Source organism: Equus asinus, chromosome 16 (assembly GCF_041296235.1).
Source record: "Equus asinus isolate D_3611 breed Donkey chromosome 16, EquAss-T2T_v2, whole genome shotgun sequence".
NCBI lineage: Eukaryota > Metazoa > Chordata > Mammalia > Perissodactyla > Equidae > Equus > Equus asinus.
Genome location: NC_091805.1, coordinates 28,440,264 through 28,453,922, shown reverse-complemented (window position 1 = coordinate 28,453,922; position 13,659 = coordinate 28,440,264). Strand labels below are relative to the sequence as shown.

The window sequence follows — 13,659 nt, the reverse complement described above, 5'->3', positions numbered from 1 at the left end:
CTCATCCTAAACCTTAAAATGCTGCTGTTCTTCGACCTGAATTATTTCCTATTTTGAGGAAATAATTCAAATAAAAGAAAAAATCTGTGGAGGATGTTTACTTTAACATTATTTATAATAGCTAAAAATGTCCAAATAGGAGAGGGGAGTTCATTAAGTTAGATGGGCTTCTTTGTAGTTTGAAATTATAACTAATACACTTTTTTTTAAAGGTGAAATAAAATTGGTACACCCTAATAGCAAATTAATTCTTAAAAATTTAGGGGCTGGCCCCGTGGCCGAGTGGTTAAGTTCGCGCGCTCTGCTGCAGGCGGCCCAGGGTTTCGTCAGTTCGAATCCTGGGCGCAGACATGGCATTGCTGGTCGGGCCACGCTGAGGTGACATCCCACATGCCACAACTAAAAGGACCCACAACCAAGAATATACAACTATGTACCGGGGGAGAAAAAGGAAAAAAATAAAATCTTTAAAAAAAAATTTAAAGTAAAACTTATACAAGGATTAAATAGAAATACTAAAAGATGAAAATAACTACACTTTTGGAGACAATGTCTTTTTTCTCATTTCTATTGCTCTTATATTTTCACTGAAAATCTTTCTTTTCTTTGAACAGTTTACATTTTCCAGACTATTTTATCGCAGAGAAACTTCACAGGGACATACTTTTTAACCTTCATTACTGGAACAATACAACTTGAACAAAATAATTCTGTTAATGTGATAACTACAAAATAAGAAAGAGTAATTTTCAGTTGACCCTTATTATAACTTTGGATATAAGCACATTACAGTTTTGCAAGTAAATGTTTAAGACAAAGGATAATTACTTAGTGTCTTGGTTAACTATAGTTATCTACAGGGTCTAAGGGGGCTACAGGAGTTAGGGTAGCCATTTCTTAATTAACAGACAAATAATACTTAGTGAAGTGGGTTTTACCGCAATTACATAAAACATAGTCCTGACTCGCTCAGCAAGCATGCTAACTATTTGGAGATGTTCCTCTGTGGGGATTCAGTAACAAGATTATTACTTAGCATGGTAATAATCGCCACAAAGGAAGTTCGTATGTATGTTACATAGGAGATATTTTTCATTCCGTGTAATTAGCCAAATTCTTATTTTTACAGGCAAAGTTGGGCGACCAAGGAAACCTCTCTGAACTGGTTAATCTGATCTTGACGGTGGCTGATGGCGACAAAGATGGCCAGGTTTCTCTGGGAGAAGCGAAGTCAGCATGGGCACTTCTTCAATTAAATGAATTTCTTCTCATGGTGATACTTCAAGATAAAGAGCACACCCCCAAACTAATGGGATTCTGTGGTGATCTCTATGTGATGGAAAGTGTTGAATATACCTCTCTTTATGGAATCAGCCTCCCATGGGTCATTGAACTTTTTATTCCATCTGGGTTCAGAAGAAGCATGGATCAGTTGTTCACACCATCATGGCCTAGAAAGGCTAAAATAGCCATAGGACTTCTAGAATTTGTGGAAGATGTTTTCCACGGCCCCTATGGAAACTTCCTCATGTGTGATACTAGTGCCAAAAATCTAGGATATAATGATAAGTATGATTTGAAAATGGTGGACATGAGAAAAATTGTGCCAGAGACAAACCTGAAAGAACTTATAAAGGATCGTCACTGTGAGTCTGATCTGGACTGTGTCTATGGCACGGATTGTCGAACTAGCTGTGATCAGAGTACAATGAAGTGTACTTCAGAGGTGATACAACCAAATTTGGCAAAAGCCTGTCAGTTACTCAAAGACTACCTACTGCGTGGTGCTCCAAGTGAAATTCGTGAAGAATTAGAAAAGCAGCTTTATTCTTGCATTGCTCTCAAAGTCACAGCAAATCAAATGGAAATGGAACATTCTTTGATACTAAATAACCTGAAAACATTATTGTGGAAGAAAATTTCCTACACAAATGACTCTTAGTTCATACATTGTTGACCACTGTAGGAAATTTACCACAAGAAAAAATTTTGAACATTTTAAAAAATGGCTGATTCAGATCCCTGCCAGTGACACACCACTTTTTCCTGGTCCTAAGAAGCCATCACCTTAAAATACATTTTAATTGCTTAAATGGCAGGAAGTATTATAAAGAATCAGTAGGTCCAAAAAGATTTCATTCTGCCCTTTTAGAAACCCTGGTACATCTCCTAGTACATTCACTGTGTAACTGTCTTGACTGACTTAAGATAACGCTGTGAAAAGCCTCATTCCATAATGTCAGAAGTGAGTTTTATAGATTTACCTTAGCCAAAATACCATTGCTGGAAAATTGTTTGCACTGAAGCTGCTGTTCAAGAAAATTTATAAATTTACTAATGTCTTAGCATGGTGAAGTTTGCACATTAACAGAAATTAAGACTGCAAGCAGGTAAATTAAAATCACTCATTTATAAACAGATGTTGGGTTAATAGCATGGTTTGTTGTATTATAGACTTAAGCACATTTAAACTCATTTAGACATCAGATGTTATGTGGCTTCAGAATGTTGAGTGGCTCTTACTGAGACCCTTAAAATTCAAAACCTATCAAGATGTGTTCCACTTGGCAATGTTTAATTGCCAATTTTAGAGGCTGAAAATGGATAAGCTTTCATCATTGTCGATTCAAAAGATCCACATTAGTATCGACGAGCCAAGTCCTTCAAAAGTGACATCTTAAGGCTATAGACCCAATCCAGATCCACTTACCTTCAATCTGAACTATGGGGAAGTGGGACATTAAGAGCAGGACTCTGAAATCAGAACTTTTTAATAATTTTCCGTTTTCAAACAGTATTATTCCCTGTTGGCCAAAGGGCTATTTCTTAAGAGGCATGTAAATTTATCTAACATTTTCTCTCATGTAAACTTGATATACAAGGGTCAATATTTGCTCCTTTTTCATGTTTATTCAGATCTGGCATGTACTTTTCAACATTGCCATAAAATTAAACCCCTTCTCTTGTGGAGAAAAGACTCAGTATTTTCTGCTCAAAGGTTTCACGTGGTTAAAGTGAATACATTAAAATAACGTGACGGTCACTTCATTGGACAGACTTCTCTCAAAGATTAAAGCCACAGATTACCACCAGTTTTGCTTACTGTAAAATTGTGTGCTCTGAAGGCACTTTTTCTTCCTGCTAATCATCTAGTTACTATAAATGAGTGGAAGAACTATTTCTTAATGGAAGGCGGGTCTGTTGCTTCTCAGATTTTTTAGGGAGAGCTGTACATCACACAATTTCAGGGATAATGCTTGTCAGGGAGGGCAGAAGCCCAAGAAGCAGGTGTGAACTTTGAGTCAATATGCAAGACAACTTTTTCTGGAAAAAGCTATACTTGTTTCTTGAAGAAAAACTTCAGGGTATTTCCTACAGTTTCATTAAGGAGAGCTTAACACAGAAATACGTGCTAAGACAATAAGTTTATTATTATCGATAGTTTATCTGAAAAATCTTCATAGAAAATTGTGGTTTGGTTTATTAGCTCTCAGCAGCCCGCTCTTGAGCTCTGAGGAAGCTAGCCTTCTTTTGAGCTACCCGATCTTTCTTCTGGGCAAGAGACATCTTGGGACGGTTCCACCTACAAAAAAAAGTAAAAGACATGAATGTAATTTTTAAAAGCCATAGCTCAAGAGCATAGAGAATATTAAATTTTGAAAAAGACAAGGACTTTTTCAAGGTGGAGGTCGAATAACCCCAATTCCAATACATGCACTTAGTATGACCTTAAGCTGACTTAACCAAACCCCAACTTTTGTGTCAATTGCCCTATTACCACACAGGGCCAAAAATCAAATAAACACGTTAATACAACACTTCCACTCGGTAAGTATTATTTTCTACTCCATTCAAAGATCAAAATGTGAAAGATTAACAGAAAGTAATTCTCTTCTTCAGTTAGCCTAGTAAAGAATGCAGTAACTGGCAGTCACGCTGTACTGGGATAGAATGGGCCACCTCAGTAGCTTCTGAGGCTAATATGTTTCTATCACCACCATTACTTTAGCAAACCTGGTTCCCTTCACTTCTGCAACATCATGCAGAGTTAGTGATCGAGTTTGCACAACTTCACCAAGTCTGAAACAAGGCAGGGAACCCTCCCAACCTCTTTCTCCTCAAGACAAGAGTAAGACACATACCTCTTCTTTTTAACTTCTTTCTTAGGCTTCTTCTCATAGACCGGATTCTCTCGTATGGCAGAATGAGCTTTCTTGTACATCTCCTCCATCTGAAACAAAGCAAAGCAAACAGTACTTGGTTCCATTTCCCATGTCCTAAACATTAATATAACGTACCATATTCCACTACTCGCTCTGCTTCGTCTTTCTAAGCCAGATTCTCCAAAGGAACTAAACTACGGTGAACGGTGGCATCTGCTTAAATTTCTAAATGTAACCCACCTTTTCCTGAGAAATTCCCAATGTTTATACTGTAGGCAATGTGAATTGATACAATTCACAAAACGCAATCTTCTTCAAAGAAGAATCTGCACATATTTCTGAGGGATTTGGCTATACTTCTTGAGACATTCAAGTTTAGAGTAAATTGATTTGTGTAGAAACACATTTTATGCTCATTTAAAATACCATCTGACCTAAATTCTTTCATTCAAGTGAGGATACATGCCAAAAAAAAGTATTTAAGATGTTAACACGAATAGTATATGGCGCCAACAAGCAAATGCCAAATTCCTTTGTCCTCCCACATTCCCCAGATTTACATTTTCTACTGGTATCTGATAGGTCTTTCAAAGCTAGTCTCAGTATTACATACCAGGGACCTCTTCTATCAACTACTATGAGTCACTACTATCTGACAGCAATATTAGGCCTCTGTGCAACCAGAAAGAGGTGTGAATTTCCCGAGAAAACCCTGAAAGGCTTTCCAGTTAGACATGTTAATGAGAATTTTGTTCTAAAACTCACCAAAAAACAATGTTGCAACTCTCTGAATTGTTTCAATTACCAGCTCCAAATAAATGACTACTGATTTTTGTGGAAGATCGAGTCATGAAGAATAGCTATGAAATGCCTGAGTGTTCATTATCAAAAGCTAGTAACAATTACAGCCCCCTGAAGAATGAGTCAAGGTAATGCAGGCCTCTAAAATTACTCATTCAATGTGGAAAAAATGTGATTACTACATGCATTTGTATAAAGCTTAGCAAAGGAAAATAATGCAAAATTTTTCACCGCATTTCTACCTAAATCCCTTTTGAAAGTTAATTTCTCTATCTCTTTTAGCACTCTATTACAGTTCTCCACTGTATTTAACGAATCCATTTAATGACTTCAAATGTAGTCATCCGACAAATCTAAGCATCCCAGTTCATTCCTTCCAAGAGACCAGACAAGTAGGAAATACAACCACGTATGCAGATAATGCCATGAATTTAGGTAATAAAGATCACTTCCTGTTGGAGACACACTAGATGTCTGCAGAGGACTTCACTAGGCATACATAAGAGGCCTCCATAGATAAAATTAATGAGCTAGCTGGAAAGTACATTAGCCAAAGAGTGGCCAGCTGAAGTATAGCATGTATATAGGAAAGCATTAGGAAACAGACACGTGAAAACAGATTGGGAGTTTGAAAAATTTTGAGCAAGTGTGACATGACCAGAGCAAGACGTGGCTTAGAAAGGAAAATTTTGCAGGCCAAGGGGAATCATAGTCTAAAGTAAAAGGCCTTTTTCCCAAGGTGATGTAATAATGTAAAGGAATATACTCATGTGAAAATTAACATGCATCTACATTAACATAAAACTACCCTTTCCCTAGCTCAAAAACTCAAGCTGTGTGTTTATTCAGCCCTACTGTGTACTAAGCATACAAATAACATAAACTCATCTTTTCCCATTACAAACCTATTTAAAAAATAATTTTCATAGGCAAAGCTGTACCAAAATAGACTATGCACTAACAGAAAAGAATCTAATAAACAAAACAACTACTTGATATGTAATCCACTGATTTATATGTAATTCTATATTTCTAAGAGTTTTATAATAGTATGATTTGTGTGTTCCATGCTTTCACTATAATTTTAAAAACGGAATTATTATCTTCAGTTACTCCAATGTGTTCATAGCTAGCCATGGACACTCAACTTTAGGGGTGAGAAATTTTCCAGCATTAAGCTCACTTTCGCAAACATGGTTCCCTCCACTTCTACATCACCACACAGAACTCGTGACAGAATCTGTACGTCTCCCATTCTGTGTGCATGCCTGAGACATTCAAAAAGTCCAGAACATAAACACTTATTTACTAAGAGGAAGAACCTTTCTTCCCCATGGCCTAAAATGAGTCAAGTTGAGTAACTAGCACCTCGTATCAGACAGGGTCGATTATAACTATGACCACAGGAATGAAATCTATAAATACGTAACAGCCAAATGCATAAACACCATTAAAGGCTTTAGATTTGGATGCTTGAAGCCTGCCATCCTTCAGCATCTAAAAGCAGCTGACAAGTTTAGCTCATTTTACTACCTTATCTGACTTTTAACCTACCCTGGGTTCAACATCCCAATTTCACGTCATTTCCTTTTAAGCTAAGTACAGCTTATTTGACTCTATCTGTACTTATGAACATGCCCACATTCAACTTTTAACTGTTAACCTGAAATAAAACCATATAATGTACCCACCAAAAACAAGTAGTAAACCTGGTTCTATAATTAACCAATACTGGCATTTTTAGTTAAATTTTTTACCATGTCTGGAGTTACGTTGTTCTTTATGTACTGAGAGAACTGTTTCTTGTAGGCATCCTCATCTTCTTCCATCAGGTAACGCATATAATCTGCAACGTTCTGTCCCATGATGTGCTTCCGATGTACTTCTGCATTGAATTCCTTGCTCTCTGAATCATAACCAGGGAATCGTTTGGTACTAAAATAAAGTTTTTCATATTTTAGTATCTAATGGTTGAAATCAGTTCACTAGCAGGAATTCATTTCAGTAGCTGCCATCAGTCCCGTCTTGAAACAATTAATTGATCATATGCAACCAAAGGACCAACTACTGACTGCTCAGAGAGTGGGATATCATCATTCAGCAGCTAATCTCTGAATTCCAGGATAGAAAATCATGCCACAAGCACCTTTAAAAACCATTAAATGAACCAAGGCTTTCCACCACTATGAAGTTAGTTCTCCTCATTATCATAGGAAAGGGTTTAAAAATGCTCCTCAAAAATCCTAGAATTTCTCAGTGGGCCTTCAGGATACATGGGAATGAGTACATATCTAATAGGTGCCTTGCAAGAGAACCGTAAGTCCTCAAAAAAAAAAAAAAACCCTCCCCCACCCCACACTATAAAAAGTAAGTTCCAGTTAGGTTACATTTTATAGGCTTACCAAAAAAATACATATATATACACATATACAGAAAAAAATTTTTGGTTGTTAAATCACCAACCACTAAAATATCCCTAAGGTAATAAGTCACTTTAAAATGTATCTATTCAACAATAACAAAAATTAACTCAAACCAAAAGACAGACAAAACAATCTACTTAGCTCCTAAGAATGGCCTACAACCTTATTTCCAGTTGAAAGTTTAGAAATCTGTCATAAGCCTTTTTTCTCAAACTCTTTTTTTTCCTAGAGTCCACATTTTTCCATATTCAGTGAAGCAATTTTCATTCTGAATGAAAAAAAGAAAGCGCATTCGGAGTGGGGTGGGGGGGAGTGCTCATTTCTAACCATAACTAAGCTACACACAAAAGGTAGTGAGTTTCAACCCCAGCTCTTCCACTCATTGGCTGCAAAGCCTTGGACAAATCCTTTACCTCTGAACCCCAGTCTCCACTGATAAAATACATTACAGTTCATTCCTGCCCAGCCAAGTTCATTTTGCACAGTACCTAGCATATAGCAGGCACACAACGATAGCACTATTACTTCAATAGTTTCCAAAGTCCGACCAGTTAGAAACAGTGAAGTTATCACAGTCCAGGCAATGAGGCCCTCAATACTATATTACCTGTGAGGGATAGACAAGCCTCCATCCACAGCTCCTTTCAGGGCCCCAAAAACCTTATTTCCGGTAGTCGTTCTGGCAAGCCCTGCATCCAAGTAGCAGGTGAAGGCACCAGGTTGACCATCGATGCTTTCCACATTGTATTCATCTCCGGTCACCTCCACTTGGCCTTCATAGATCTTGTCCATGCCAAACCTATTGAGAAGCTATTAACAAAGAAGCCAGTCTAAATACCTGTCTGAATATATTTAAACAACTCTAGTACCTCAAGCCACAGCTTTAATGCCTCTGACAAAAAATTTCCTTCCAATTCAATTATCCCTTTATCCCAATCTACTTTTAAACATCGATTTTTAAATGCTACAAAAAGAAATTTCATTCAATTTCACCCTCAATTATTAACTTTAACAGCTTCCGAATCTGCTACATGTCCATACTTGATTTATGTAGCAATCAATTAAGATGTACAATACTAGAATTTGACTCATATTACTCAAGGGAGGTGATCTCCAGTCCTTCAGTCATACAATTATGCATTACTTAAAGACAGGGATACATTCTGAAAAATGTGCAGTTAGGTTATTTCATCATCGTGTGAACATAATAGTTTACTTACACAAACCCACATGGTTTAACCTACTACACATCTAGGCAATACAGTACTAATCTTATGGCACCACCATCGTATATGCGGTCTGTCATTGACCAAAACATCATTATGCCGCAAATGACTAGATTTGACTATAAAAATTCACCAACCAAATATTAAATGTTATCACACATAGTTTTATTTAATTTGATTAAAATCGTAGGAATAGGATCTTGGGCTGAAAAGAACATCTTTTATGGTTCTACTCTTCAACCACATTATGTTAATACGGGCCACTCCCGTTAGCACACATCTAGCTATGGTTCCGCAAGCAGTGCCTGCACCAAGTTGCTTTCGTACATGAGAATGTTTCCCGCCCCACTCAAACATGGCAGTGAAAATGTGGGTCCCCAACAATGATGCACACTTAACAATTCCATTGCAAAACAAAGTCAGTAATTGAGAAAACAAAAATAAGGCAAAAATCACATTTTCATTTCCTTTCTGCACATTACAGGAAATGCTGCCACCCACAGGCAAAGATGATTAAAACAAAAAATGAATCCCCCACCGACACCTGAGCTCCAAAAAGTTTAAGACATTGCTTCTCAAAATCTTACGTGCATATAAATCACTTGGACATCTTATTAAAATACAGTTTCTGAGGGTCTGGAGTAGAGTCTGTGTTTTTAATGTATGTTGATGGTCAGAAGATCTATACTCTCACTATGTCTGTCCAACAAGGTAGCTACCAACTAGCCACAAGTGGCTATTCAAATTTAAGTTACAAATTCAGTTTGTCAGTAGCACTAGACACATTTAAAGTGCCCAAAGGCCACATGTGGCTAGTGGCTACTATATCAGACAACACAGATTACAGATCTCCATCACTACAGAAAATTCTATCGACCTAGAGATACCAAAGAAACAGGGCATAAAACAGGAAAACTGCTTCACCAGATTATTAGAACCAGCACTGCCACCTCAATCAAACTTTGTATTTATAAAATCATCTTCTCTAATGATGCCCTTACAAGCCACAGGGCAACAGCAGGCAATCCCCGACCCCACAGCTGAGGATTATCTTATCCATGTGTAAACATGTGTCTCGCAGGCAAGTCCAAACAATGAGCTATTAATTAAAGTAATCTTGTACATACCCTGCGGGCCAGCAGCAGGCCAGTACAATATGCTGCAGCATAGTTTGTGAGGCCAACCTTCACACCATACTTTGGGAGTTCATGAGCATAAGCTGCACAAACTATCATATCTCCTTCTATACGGGCATAAGCAATCTATAATAAGAGAAAAACCAGGTTAGTAACCGGTGCTTTTATCCTTTGCTTGTCCTAAGTGCCTTCTTTTTCAAAGTACTTAGAAAAAAAGGGCTGGACATAGATTTGCATCACTTGAAATTTGTCAAACCCACTCCCAACTACAGTTTATGGCTTCATCACCTATAGCAGGTAGGTTTATGAGTCTGTAAATATGTCTGATTAATGTCACAGTACATAAGGCTAGAATTACCACATACACATTGAACATTAAAATGCCTTTGGAATAAATTACACTGTAGTACCTTACTTCTAAATTCTGAAAAGACTCTTAGCTAGGTTAGCTGGTGAATTAAAGAGGCACTCTGAAAAGTCAAAAAGGAATCTCCAATTATTTAAAATATCAAACAAGCATAAATAGGTCCAACAATGTTTCAGACACCTAATGCTTAATCATCTAAACTTAGGTATGAAGACACTGCCTTCACAATCAGCAACTGACTTTGCCCAGAAAAGAGGTATGTCTGCCTCCTGCAAGGCTCAGCAAATCTCAACTATGAAAATTTTCCCTAGTTGTACAAGTTCTGAAAACTACCTTCTAGGAGCAAACCACCACTTTCTGGAGGTCTTTTATGTGGCAGACAGCTTCATACATATTTACTAAGACCTATTTCAAACAATAAGCAGGAGTAAGAACAATCTTAAGAGCCTAACTTCACAACTACCTGTCTATGCAAAGGGCAGTGGATGTGGGGCATGTAAGGCCATAGTAAGCCATGTAAAATAAAGTCAGGACTTGATTCGTGACAAATCTTATTATTCTACCCGAACTGGAATGGGCAAGAACCTAGTTTCAAATTTATCCTCCCACCCCACCATCCCAACAAAACAGCATAAATTTCTCCTCCTTCCCCCCAGTTAGGAAAATGAAGGAGACTGAACTGGGTCAGCACTGCCAAGCACAGCTGACCTTTAGAGTATTTCTTAAAGTACCAATTTCCCAGGCTCCAACTCCAGACCTACTACAAGGAAAAGAACTACTCACTCAATCGATGTTTTTGGAAGGCCAAGCACTAGACTAAATGGACCTTCTTAACCCGTACCTGTGTTTTGCTTCCCAAGTACCACTTCTCTAGCGCAGCGAGGGGAGGGAGGGAGGGGTCAGACCCATTGCTTGAGTCCAGAACACAACTTACCTGACAAATGATATCTCTGTTGGTCACACGAACTATCATCCTGTATTTGGGTGTGTTGTACTTATTTTTATCCTGGATTACTAGGCGTTTCCGAGCATAGTAATCAGTTTTACCCTCTGAAAGAAAAAAATACCTTAAGAAAGTCTACTCCACTGCAAAGCAGATTCTTTTAACACTGTGAACATGAACAACTGATCATACCTCGTCGTCTTCTGAATTTCACTTGGTATCTCTTGAAGTAGGCCTTATTCTTGACAACTTTAACAAACCCCTTTAAGAAAAAAGAATGTTAAAACTTTGAGAAACGTTTTAGCTTACGATACTTTTGACATCCGAGTTAACTATGTAACAAAACAACACTTGAACTTCAAGAGTAACTGTCACTTTCGTAGAGTCCGGCCTTTCTCAGACCATCTGGGGTCAAGAATCACTTTTTCTTCTCCTTCCCATCTGTCAAGACTGATAGTTCTATAAAACACAGTAAAAATGAATCGCTGGGAAAAAAAGGAATTTAAGAACAGACAAAATGCAGGCCAACTTCTTAAATTCGGCAGATATCAAATCATCACACTGCTTTTAAACGTCTGAGCGCTTACTCTCGACCCCTGTACGCGCTCCCCGCGGACCGGAACGGATCCTTGCCCCAAACTTCTGCAGAGCACCGCTCTAGACAGCGGCCGATCTTGCCAAACATCAGTCTGTTCTGAACACTGCAGGCCCCATTTCGAAAACCCGAGCTCATACTTCCCACCAACGTTTTTCAAAAGCCTAAATTATGTGCCGCAAAACTCAACTGGCCAAGAGCATACTCAGCAATTAGAACAACACTGCCCCTCACCTCCTAACACCACCCCTCCAAAATTCATTAAAAACTGGCGGCAGCGACAGCGGAGAGACAGACAGGACACACACGCTGGAGTAAACGAGCTTCCTTTAGAGGCCCAGAGACGTCACAGCCTCCAAGCTCTCCTGATGGTTTCGGCTTGAAAGCCACTTTTTAGGCCCAACGGCACTGGCTTTCTGAAAGACCTACCGGTCCCGAGGCTCCTGGAAAACCCACCAAGCAGGCTGGGATGGAGCCGGGTCCGAGGAACCACAGCCCGTCTACACCCAGGCAGCCCCCTGCTAGTTTGCGACCGACTGCATAGCGCCTGCCCCGCCCGGCCGCCTGCTGGCGCCCCTCGCGCGACCCCGCACTATCCCCGCAGCTTGTCTATTACACCCACCTCCCTGCCCGGTCCGCCGGCCCCGCTCCTGCTCTTCTTCGTCAACCCCTCCCCCCAAGTTTACGCGCCGGGCGGCAGCCATTAAAGCCATGCCGGGAACTGCAGCCTGACCGTGGCAGAGCGGGCAATCTAATGCCATCCGACCGCTGCGCCGCGCGAGACGGATCCTAGGCTGGAGCTAAGGCAAGGAGAGGAAACCCTAGTGCATCCGTAACCCCGAGAACAGGATACCCACTTACCATCCTGCGGAACAGAGACCTGCGTCCGCGGCTCGCCACAGACCTACAGGCCCAGCACGGCTCCGGGGGGGAAAAAGGCCGCTGTCCGTGCGCAGGCGCAGTATGTAGCGCCGGCGAACACGCCAGCTACGTGTGGAAGAGAGCTCCGCCGGCCGCATAGCTTGCGGCATGCCGCCCCCTGCTGGCGGGAGGACCAACGGACTGCCCCTGCTCCAACAACCATGTGTACCGCGGCCCCCAAAGCTCCTGGCGGACGACCTCACGGAGATGGGTGCTGAGCAGTAGCAGGGAGGATTACAGGAGGCTTTCACTTTCCTGTACCAAGAAATTGTTTCATAACGAACATATATTACTTTTGTAAACAGGAAAGAAAGTTTGAAAGTTAATAAGTGAATTTGCTCTGGAGCCCTTTTGCTCTCTCTGGGCCTATACCTCCTGGACTACACATCCTTGACCAGAACATCAGAGTGCCCACAGGAAACCTTGCCTTGGTGCTCCAAACCTGCCTTAGGAACCCTTCTGCCTTCCCACAGAGGCTTCGTAACTGCTTCAGGCCACCCTAGACTGTAAACTCCCTGAGGGTGGGCCTCGCTGTCAAGTTCACCTTTGAATCTCCAGCACCTAGCACAGCGCTGACTTTCAATTCAGCAAGTGCTCGGTATTTGTCAAATGGTAAAAGAACTAATGCTCTCTGGTTCCTGCCTCCCTTTACCTCCCTTGTCCTCCCTGATCCCTGACCACCTCATTCCATCTCCCTCCCTCCGTGACTCTGATCTAGTCAGCTTAACTTTTTTCTGTAAGTCCTATTTTTCATTCTTTTAGAACTAGTTATAACTCGGAAATAAGTGTTCCCTTTTCCTATTCTCCACACGGAAAGTGAAGAGAACCAATAACCAGACAAACATGCAAACCAACAAAACACCTCAAGAAAGAATATTCCCTTACGTAACAGTGTTTCGAAGGTGGTCATTGGGCCGTTGCATGGGAATCATTTGGAGACTAGTGAAAATGCAGATATCCGAATATCCCTCACCTCTACTGAATCAGACTCGCTGGTTTGGGGACTGGGAATCTGCATTGTAAACGTGGCCTCAGTCTTAATCAAGTCAGGAGGTCTCAGGAAAGCAGAAAACAAATCCCATTT

At 40.2% G+C, this 13,659-nt stretch overlaps 2 protein-coding genes and 3 non-coding genes across 9 annotated transcripts in view; 1 reads left to right on the top strand and 4 right to left on the bottom strand.

Moving 5' to 3' along the window:
• DIPK1A (divergent protein kinase domain 1A) overlaps window positions 1-2,420 on the top strand; it is a 102,545-nt gene extending 100,125 nt beyond the window's left edge. For all 4 annotated transcript variants that reach the window (XM_014865247.3, XM_044748903.2, XM_044748902.1 and 1 more), the window contains one exon: window positions 1,130-2,420. In XM_014865247.3, coding sequence (XP_014720733.1) covers window positions 1,130-1,942 — 813 coding nt within the window. In that variant the 3' untranslated portion in view covers window positions 1,943-2,420. The remainder of the gene's footprint in view (window positions 1-1,129) is intronic.
• A 986-nt stretch (window positions 2,421-3,406) lies between these two features.
• On the bottom strand, window positions 3,407-12,644 carry RPL5 (ribosomal protein L5). Of its 2 annotated transcripts, none has more exons than XM_014865249.3 (8): window positions 12,516-12,644; window positions 11,252-11,321; window positions 11,051-11,166; window positions 9,741-9,875; window positions 7,995-8,197; window positions 6,722-6,899; window positions 4,143-4,231; window positions 3,407-3,583 (listed from the first exon to the last, which is right to left on the bottom strand). In XM_014865249.3, exons 1-8 carry the CDS (start codon window positions 12,516-12,518, stop codon window positions 3,484-3,486), a joined length of 894 nt encoding a protein of 297 aa, XP_014720735.1. In that variant the 5' UTR covers window positions 12,519-12,644; the 3' UTR covers window positions 3,407-3,483. The 2 variants fall into 2 exon arrangements, with proteins under 2 accessions (XP_014720735.1, XP_070342930.1); XM_070486829.1 differs by having other exon boundaries at window positions 6,725-6,899.
• LOC123277771 (small nucleolar RNA SNORA66) lies at window positions 3,935-4,067 on the bottom strand. The gene has a single exon (XR_006514987.1). It is a non-coding gene; the product is annotated as a small nucleolar RNA SNORA66 (small nucleolar RNA).
• LOC123277772 (small nucleolar RNA SNORA66) lies at window positions 6,082-6,210 on the bottom strand. Its single transcript, XR_006514988.1, has one exon. It is a non-coding gene; the product is annotated as a small nucleolar RNA SNORA66 (small nucleolar RNA).
• On the bottom strand, window positions 6,972-7,066 carry LOC123277770 (small nucleolar RNA SNORD21). The gene has a single exon (XR_006514986.2). It is a non-coding gene; the product is annotated as a small nucleolar RNA SNORD21 (small nucleolar RNA).
• Window positions 12,645-13,659: the final 1,015 nt, after the last annotated feature.